Source organism: Channa argus, chromosome 1 (assembly GCF_033026475.1).
Source record: "Channa argus isolate prfri chromosome 1, Channa argus male v1.0, whole genome shotgun sequence".
Taxonomy (NCBI): domain Eukaryota; kingdom Metazoa; phylum Chordata; class Actinopteri; order Anabantiformes; family Channidae; genus Channa; species Channa argus.
In genome coordinates, this window is record NC_090197.1 from 34,956,796 (window position 1) to 34,967,109 (window position 10,314).

Consider the following 10,314-nt stretch of genomic DNA (forward strand, 5'->3'; position numbering starts at 1 on the left):
TGCTGTGTCTGAAGAATTCTGACTTTGTGACTGTTGCCAACCTTATGTTTTATTGACACTCTCTTCTCTAAAATAAATCAGTCTTCAATAGTACAGTCAAGTTCTTAGTTTCCAGTGTCCAAGTGCAGGTTATCTTCATGTCCAGCTGAATACTCTTGATTCTGCATGGCATGAAGAAAGTGCTCTTAAATGTTGTGGGGTTTTTTTTTTTTTTTTTTTTTTTTTTTTTGTGACCACTTTAAATAAATTTTAAATCATTTGGAGCATTTCGGCCTACATTTGAGTGTTTAGCACTTGGCTTCACTTTAAATTAGTATATCAAAGTAATTATAACGATTCAACATGGGACCGGGAGATGAATTTAGTTCATCACAGCTCTACGATGCATTGGGCCAGTTGTCAGAACCTGGTTAATGATGGAGACATTCTTCCACCGCAGCCGCTGACTTATTTATCCAGTCTCACATTTACGGCAAGAAATGCTTACCCCGACGGAGTCTGCGTGGTCTGAAATTGGCTTCCTTCCATGTCACTTATTTAACATGGTTTATACATTACAACTCAGTGAGTTTGCTTTGAGCCAAGGTATATGGTGATGAACACAATGAGGTAGGTAGAGATATTCTGAGAGAGACAGAAACTGTTGCTATGTCCCCCTTCTCTCTTTCACTTATTGAGTGATTCTCCCTCTGTCATTCAGTCACGTATGAGGCTAAAGTGTACCGACAAAAGACTAATGATACAACAGCTCAAAACAGAACTCTTCCGCATCTTCCTATGCAATTAAAGCTATTAAAAAAATAAAAATAAAAAAAATAATAAAAAAAAAACACTTCTTTTCTGCTTTTTCTCGCACTTCCATCGCGTGACATGTGAACACTTTTCTGATAGGAATTTGCTTTGATGTTTTCTCCTTGACTTAGATTTTTGCTGCCTTGTAGCTCACTTGTAAGTCGCTTTGGATAAAAGCATCTGCTAAATGATTAAATGTAAATGTAAGCAGATGTGACGATGAAAATGCAACAGGGCGGTGGATTTCTAGCATCATATAGTTAAATATTATTGTAATGTACTGTAAAACAGCAGACACATTTGTAAATTGTAGTAATTCCTGGAAACCGCATGCTGAAGAAGTGGAGATAGCGGGTACAAAGCTTAATTGAACAGGCTTTTTTTTTTTTATCTTAAATTTGCAGCGTGGGTCAGTTACAGCAGCTTTTTCATGCTAACAATGCGGTCAGGTGTGTCCCCTCTGCATCAGATTAACAAGGAGTAAAGCTCAAAGGTGCGCGGAGAAATCAAACCCTCTGTATTTACGCTCAGACGTATAAGACGTCTCTGCTCATCCTTCCCTGACAACTTGAGTGACTGTCCCTCAATCTTTAAACACGGATGTCTGACTAGCATACATGTTAATGAACAGATACATTACCTCCTGCTACTCTCATCTTCATCAATATTTAAATACAAACTATAAACTACATGGTTTTAAAGCTTTAATTAGCTGCTTCTTTGAAATTGGGATACTGTGTGTCCACTTTAATAATTTGAAAGAGAGATCATGCATTTTTTACAGTTCAGCCCAACATACAATTTTACAATATCTGGTTGTGTTTCTTGTACTAGACATTATCATTATATGATAGGTGTAAAATTGAACTTGAACTGAAGATGATGTTTTAATTACAGACTCATGTGAGGCTAAAGTAAAATAGCATCTGCATGATGTTAGTGAAAAATGTTTAAGGACATGAGAAACACGCTGATACAAAGCGAAGTAGATGGCAAACAAGGAATAGATGCTCCCACCCATCATAGCGAAGACTTTTCTACAATTTGCTCTTCAAATTGACTTTGAACTCATAGTGTTACGTTTTTGCAGTGGAGTTAATAAAACTCCACTGCTGTGACCCAGGTTAAACTGCCCTGCTTTTTTTTCCTCCTTCTTTGTGGCCTGTTTTCAGCTCCCCGACTCCCCCCTCGTAGCTGCTCCTCCAGGGTCACTGGGGGGTAGCAGCCCAACCCTTCCATCCCGTCGTAAGTGAAGCCTGACCAAAACTCTGAAAAGCTTTTAAGTAGGCGAGCAGACAATAATGCTGACAAGGCTATCGGGAAGGGAAGGAGCTGAGGTCGGTGGGGAGTGAGCGGAAAGTGATGAAGTTTGTCATTAAGAAGTGAAACTGTGACAGACAGATACGCTTTATGCTCGATGAGGAATAGGAGGAATCATTCCCTGGGTATCCAGAGCTTTTAGGCAGTGCGTGTGTGAGAGAGATGCAGGGGAGACGATAGGTCCGGCTGGTTCTGGTGTCACCTTTGGGAGTGGTCTGTGTAGTGAGGGAAGAAAAAAAAATCGTGAGTGAGAGCATGGAGCAAAGTTGAGTGAAGCAGCACAGTGTTGGTCTAATTGCTTAATTGTACTAAAGCCGTTCTGCCGCTTGGTGACTCCAAAAGAGGGCAGCTTATTGTGTGTGTGTGTGTGTGTGTGTGTGTGTGTGTGTGTACGCTGTCCTTTTAAAAGCCTTGCAGGCCACCCGCATTTTAATTCCGTACGAGGTGGAAAGGAAACGAAACACGTTAGTTTACGACTGGCTTGTAATCAGACCTCATTGATGCTCATCGAGGAAACTGTGCTCGCTCAGTCAGAGTGCAGCAATGTTAATGTTGCTGCAAACACACACACACAAAAACTAACTCAGAGACACAACTATAGAATATTGTATGTGTGCTTGTGTGTTTTCATCAGAAGCAGTCACGGAAAAAATAAATATTCAGCCACAGAAGATGTGTTGGATGTATATTATTTATTAACATCTGAATCACTGAAATTTAAAATTTTTTAAATCTTCAGTCCTGTCAAAGATTACTCCCATTTAACAGGAATACATTTAGAAACAATCAGGGGTTAGTTCTACATGTCAAGCTGCATTTGTGCTACGGTTACCATCTGAATTAGTGTTTATATTCATATGCCACAAAAATCTACTACTGCCAAGGATATTGTTGGTTCAGGAGTATGTTTACATTGTTTTCTTTGAAAAGCACCAGTTGGACACTCTTTTCAACATTGTTTATCTTTATTTATATTTGTCCTTTGTCCCTTTTGTCTTGCCGTAGCGCTGTAATGGCTTGGCTGAACAGAAGGAGGTGCTGGTGTCCTACTTGTCTCAAAAGGCTCAGATTCCTGGACAGGTAAAGTCGCACAACTGCTTGTGTAATATCCTTGGAATGACTAAATTAAGTTTGGATGTCTGGCATTTCCATGTCATTATCAAAAGTATGGTGTTATTAATGGGAGCAATATTTGTCCAATAATACAAACAGTCAGTCTTTAATTATGTGTGTTAGTACTGTTTGTTAAACATATAGATTATACATATACATAGGTTAGATATGATGTTTACTGTTGCTGCAAAATTCTCTTCATAGATTGTGGAATCCTGAAACACGATCATTTGCATTAAAGGAAAAATGTAAAGATTTGTACAGATTTCCTGAGAAGAGACCAATTGAGAATATTTTAATAACAGATCTTTATTTGTCTGAAATTATAAAGTTTATCTTTAATTATATCTAAATGTTTAAGTATATACACAATATATAGTATTGTATGTTTGTTTGTGTGTACAGTATTTGTGTTTCCTCTTTTTTTTCTTGTATGTAAATGAATATTTGTGTGCACAGGTGGGAAAGATCAGGACCCTGCTGAGCCTGATTCCAGACTTCACAGAAAAGGAGGTGCTTTACCCGTACATGATGAAATGCCACGGTAAGACACACACATTAACACACACACTCATTAACACACACAAACACACTCATTAACACACACAACACAGCCTTTTAGAGTCTTTGGAAGCAGCTACCAATGCAGCAGGCAACTCTCTGGATTGTGTCTATGTCAACACCAACGGACACATTAACAATGCATCAGGGTAGTGTGTGTGTGTGCGCGCAGAGACGTTCAGGGGTTAGAAGAACACATGTCCTCTAATGAGTTAGCTGTCCTAGCTAGTCGAGCATGCTAATCGTAACACGGTCCACCACTCAGTTTTTTTTTCTTCCCACCTTTTTTGCTCCAATCTCCATCACTTCTTGCCCTCTCTGCCATTTTATTCCTGTTTATCTTTTTTATCCTCCCCTCACAACATTCTCTCCTCTCCTCGTGTTCTCTCCTTCACATCACCCTCTCACCCTCCTGTCTGCCTTCTTTCGTACCTCATCACACCAGAGATGAGCAGACATGACTATTTAATTAGCATTAGCTTGCTGTTGGGTCAAACCACCCATAGGGGACACAATTAGTAATGCTCTGCTCGCCTCTGTTCTCTGCCCCAGCTATGTACTTTTTTCCTCTCTTTTTCTATGTCACATCTTTAACTTGCTCTTATTTTTGGGGGGGTGGGGGGTCACTTTCTTTTTGTTTCTCTTTTGATATACACAACCAATACATGTTTTTTATAAGATGTAGTCATTTATTGTGAGATGATAACTTTCTTATCAACATAGTTGAAATAGGACAATATCAAAGGAAAGCTGTTCTTCACCACAGCAAGACATAAGAATACTGAGAAAAATCAGTTAGAAAAGTTTTAAAGCCACTTTGTCAGCATTTGGATTAGACGACGAGAGGACTGCCGCAGTGACGCTTTTCTCTGGCCAATCACTAATCTGCAGTGTTTTCATGTGACCTTTCAGCGCACTTCAAACCTTAATGGAGGTGATGCAGAAAAAGTACCAGGCGCCAAATAAGAGTATGCACAACATTTGCCCAATGGAAAAACAAAAAAAGTAGAGTTGAGCAGATACTGTGCACTGGAAAAGCAACAAAAGTAGTTTACACTTTGTACAAGTTCTCCTTTTCCACCTGATGCTGGCAGAAAACACAGGCACATACAAACATTGGACAGCAGGCGTTTGGATGCTTGTGTATTTAACATATCAGTCTGTGGTTGTAAAGTGACTCCAGACCACAGTGAAAATTAACCAAATTGTCTTTTTTTTGTTGTTGTTTCCCCTAAACATCTACTTTTAATGAGAATGACATTTTTAGTTTTTTGGTGTCACTTCCTGACTTTTTCTCTCCCTCTCATCTGGCAGTTCTGGATAAGGATTTATCAGCAGCCAAGGCTTTGCATGAGCAGATGCAGAAGGAGGGGATCGCGGTAGATGAGCTGTCACTCAAACGGCTGGCTGGTCTTTACCGTGATGCAGGAAAGCAGGCTCCCTTCCCTGAGCCTCCTGTGAGTCTCTCTCTCTCTCTCTCTCTCTCTCTCTCTCACACACACACACACACACACACACACACACACACACACACACACACACACACACACACACACACACACACACACACACACACACACACACACACTTGCATATGTTATGTTGGGTCTAGTGTTTAGAGCTAGTGACCAAAATAATATGTTTACAACAAGTGTTCAGACCACTTCTAAATCAAACCCTCTCAGAAATGAAATTAGCAAACTGTGACTGTCATGTCGCCAGTTTGAATCCCCAAACGTACAGAAAAAGCTGCATTAGATGACAATGTGCAGCCCTTGGTGGATCTGTTATTGTGTGGTTAGCTGAGAGGGCATCATACTCCCAGGGTAAATGAAACTCTGGAAAAATATGGCATTGATACCTTAAAATCAATAACTTACACTTGATTATCAGAATAATTTGTTGAAATCCGTATAATAATAATAATAATAATAATAATAATAATAATAATAATAATAATAATAATAATAGTACTGATGTTTAGTTGTTCCCTTTTTTAAGGTATTTACAATATAACAAAAATCTTAATGGCACTTTTTAATAAACTGTTTGCTTAGAATTAATAATTCAAACATTACAATTTTTAAATGTCACCATCCTGTTGTGTCCATAGATAATATTATTCATTTATTTCCAATCCTGCATTAAATTGGCACACAATTGTATACACACACACACCTGTCCTTAATGATCCAACCATGCACACACAAACAACAAATTTTAAACAGATCTCTCTACAAATACAAATACACCCACAGCTCCTAACCAGTGCTGGCAGTCATCAGACTAGCATCCTAACACTTGCCATTGTGTGCTGTGGTCTGTGTGCACCATAGTAATGTGAAGGAGCAGTCTGCCCATTCATGGTAGTTCAGCACACATGGCCTGCAGCAAGCCCTCCTGTGTATGTGTTTGTCAGAAATTGTGGCCGAGTCACAGAGTGCAAATATTGTGTAAGCGAGATGGTGTCACTGCAATAGCCACTCTCATTTTATGGCTCCTAGTGTTTTTGAGCATTTCAGCACATTGTACATTTTTTAAGCTGAAATAGGTCTATTTTTGGCAGAGAAGAAACACACAAGTAAACACACACAGGCCTCTCAGCCGCTGCACTTTGACGTGCTGTCCCTCGAGGCAGGTGTACACTGAAGCCTCTCTTACCTTCCCATCACTCACCTGGCAGTGCAAAGATAGGAGGAGCAGGGATGAAGGTATAGAAGCTGCTGCATTATTCACACAGTGTCAGGATACTTAAGTGATTGCTGGGTTTTATAGACAAAGGGGAGGTAGAGGAGTTGCAAGGAGAGGGAAAGGTGAATAGTGTGAAGTTTCCACCAACACATCTTTGAAACCCACCTCTCCATCTGTGTCCTATTTGCATCTTCAATGATATAAATGCATTCTCACAGCAGTGTGGGAATCATATTTAAGTGCTTAACACCTAGTACCTTTCAAAACACAAAACACATTATCTGTCTCAAAAAGGAATTTTAATACAGTATTAAAGTAAAATAAATTGGACGTTGACATTTCACAATGGGGAACTGTTAAGTATTTTGGATGTGGAAAAACACAATAGCATCTTTCTAATATCTTTGGCCAGTTGACTGTCCTGTTACTGACCATCACCTGTGGCTATTTATCACACTCAACCACCAACAATGAACTTGAAAACTGATTTTAAGCCTGTGACTTTATGTCAAACTATTAATTTCAGATTATGTCCTGTATTCCAACAGAAAGACGTGAAAACTCCCAGATTAAAATTCTTATTTTCATCAATTTGAAATTAACAAGATTGTGTGTAAAGAGACTTTGACATTTTTGATTTTAAAAACACATTAAAGGAACCTCCCTGGAAAAAGTCAGATTTATCATGAAAGTATAGAAATATTGTTGCATGAGACCCAACAACTCTTTTACTTGTGATAATCCTCAGAACAAAATGTGAATGTGAAGTTTTTTACTATATTTTGTTGCAGCTGAAATTTTAAACAAATCCTAGAAGAATAAAAGGGTGTTTTTTAATTTCAGTGAACTGACACTTTAAAGGCAGCTCAAAGCACCTACTTTCCTTCTATTTATGAGCATTAGTGCCTATATTAATAAGCAAATGTACATTGTCAGGAGCAGACATAATCTGCAGAAAAGCTTTCACCAACCACAACACTTTGTCTGGATCAAAACACAGATTAATTAGCCAGGAACAGAGGCGGGGCACCAAAGTGTGTTCAGGGACTATGCTACAAATCCCTTATTTGTGTATTAATGGGGATTTAAAGATGAAATGAAACAACCTGATTGGGGAGTGGAGACTTTAGACAGCCCCAGGAGGAGCTCCACTGCTGCTTACTTTGGGAAAGAGGTGAAATACAATCACACCCTCCAGCCTCAGTGTGGAGGAGGCAGTTGAGCATTTTATGCAGATTGTTTGGAATATGCCAGAACTAAAATCACCTTTTTTTTCCCCCATTTCCAGGAGTCCTTCAAGTTCTACGCAGACAAGCTTAAAGAGAGAGCTGCCAAGGCTCAGACCACAGCAGTAGAATAGTTGTCCTCCTCTTCCCCACAAAATCAGTTTTCATCCTTTGTTTCTTCCTTGATTTTTTTTTTTTTTTTTTTTTTTTTTTTTACAAACTTGTTTGCGCTGAAATGTTATAAATGTTGGGTGTTTTACTCTGTCTACTGTGATACTGATGATGTTGACCACGATGATGAGTGTACAGACATATTTATGCTAATAAATGTTAGGAATCCATATTCTGTGTGGTTTAAATGGTTTTGAATTCATTCACAGGGTTTGACAGAAGTTCTCTCAGATGTGGCTGCAACTGTTTTGCATTGCTAATGTATTAACAGTTGTGTTTTCAATTTACGCTACTTTAAACTTCTACTTAATTCTATTTTAGAGGGAAATACTTTGGTACATTAATCTTAACAGTTACAGTTTCTTTACAGATTGAAATTGTTCACATTAAACCTACAGTAACATCATGTTACAAATAAAACGAGGCAAACCTTATGATATAACAATTATAGTTAGATCCTCTTGAGTAGCATTTGGAAATAATTCAGTACCTTTTAGTCTTTTCTATAAATAGCTTTTTAAAAATATACTTTAGTCACTTTGCTTTTTTACTTTATGCAGGAAGGTTAAAAACCTGCATTATAAATCATAATTATTCATTGCATCATATTAACTCCATAAATTGGCATGTATAAATTGCATAAACTACTGTATAAATTTGAAGAAAAAGATGTCGATCTTTTCTAAAATTACATTTGAATACTGTATGTTTGTAAGCAATGGCATTTGCCAACATACATTACAGTATGCAATGAAATGTTCACATACAGAACAAATGCAAATGATTATCAGTGTGATTTAAGATGGGTTTTCATGAAAGACTGTCTCATGTGGTCTAATCCTAACCCTGCCTCTTCACCATGTGCTGTATAAGTGCACAGCTACGACTATACCGTGTACCTGAAAGACGAGGCCAAATAACATCAGAGTATAAAGACAAAAATAAGCCCACTCTCATGAAGGAATTTTGATTTAATTCTCAACTAATTTGAACTCAATCCAGCTCTGTAAAATATTTCAGGCATTTGCACTAGTGCAAAAACGCACATCTTACATAATCTTCAATCTATGAGACATAACGAGTAGAAGCTATCTTTTTCTGAGTGTAACTTACTAAATCTCTACAAGGCTTTTTTTTTTTTTTTTTTAGTGCTCCCTATTCTGGCACGCAGATTGTTGGGCTTAATAACCTTACATATACAAAAAAGATAAAGCTGTGGAATAAGAAGATTGAAAATGGAACAAGCAAAAGCTGCAGATGGATATCTGCCAGTGGCGTTCTAATCATTTGCCTAGACAGAAAGGCAGAGGAAAAAAAAAAAACTGCTTCAACTTTGGTGTTACTGCAGTGTTCTGCTGCCATCCAGCAGCAGACAGTTGTACTGCAACAAGAGCTTTTTCTGACACAAGCTACACATAATCTTGTGATTATTCCTACATTTATATTGTAATCACTGGATTCATGCTGAAATTGTTTTGATAAGTCAAATATGAAAAGAGCTGAACATGGTTTGCAACCTATGGAGGTGTCTGGTTTGTTCTACACTTAAGGAGTCCAGGAGTTTGTGATTTTTAAATTATTGGTATAAACTGTAGGAATATGTGTGACCAGTACATTGGAGGAAATAAATTCAGCACACTGTATCGCGTGGACTGCAATATCAATTAATTTGCAACGGTTGGGTCTGTTAGGCCTTTATCAGGTTTATGAAGAAAACATATCGTTTCACCTGTACACTGCAGAACCACCTACACTGATCCAACCGCAGGAACACGGTAATCAAATGATCACATGGTCATGTTTTAGTGAGTCACAGGTCATCTTACTTCACGGAAAAATATCACATCCACAGGTTAAAAATAAATGTGATAAGGCTTTTAACTGTACTTTGTTTCCTGTGAGAAGATGATGAAAATGTGTTGTTTTAAAAATGTTATGGCACCGAGCGCAATTACTGCAGTGATAATTCCCATTCATTAGTGCTGATATAATGTGAGCCATAATTTTTTCAACTATTCTTTTTGAAAGAAGTTTTCATGAAGCAAATGAACTTTTTGGATTTTAGCCTCATTTATGTTTGAACAAAGAAGGGTCATTAAATATTTAAGATAATTCAGGGCCTGTTTTAAATAATAGTGTTTTATAAAAACAGGTCTCACAAGGACTCGTTGCAATATATTTAATGTGGTCTTGCAGGGGCCCTTTGAGACCTGTGAGTAAAGTGAGATGTCCCATGGCTCAGCGCTGAAACATGAAGACGGAATGTGTATAGTCAATGTGATTTTGTTCACTGACTTGTTTCTTTGATTGAAGTGGTTCTGGAGTATATCAGTGAAACGATTTAATGTTCACTTAATGCACCTGATAATGGTGTAAGAGACTGAACATTGTGAAAAGCTGGTGGGAGTTTTTTCAGTTCATAAAAAGGCATACAAGTACA

At 38.0% G+C, this 10,314-nt stretch overlaps 1 protein-coding gene across 1 annotated transcript in view; it reads left to right on the top strand.

The window, feature by feature from the left end:
- The window catches only part of lrpprc (leucine-rich pentatricopeptide repeat containing), a 49,543-nt gene extending 41,645 nt beyond the window's left edge, over positions 1-7,898 (top strand). The window contains exons 35-38 of the mRNA XM_067515475.1: positions 3,118-3,192; positions 3,685-3,769; positions 5,101-5,243; positions 7,766-7,898. Coding sequence (XP_067371576.1) covers positions 3,118-3,192; positions 3,685-3,769; positions 5,101-5,243; positions 7,766-7,837 — 375 coding nt within the window. The 3' untranslated portion in view covers positions 7,838-7,898. The remainder of the gene's footprint in view (positions 1-3,117; positions 3,193-3,684; positions 3,770-5,100; positions 5,244-7,765) is intronic.
- The last annotated feature ends 2,416 nt before the right edge of the window (positions 7,899-10,314 follow it).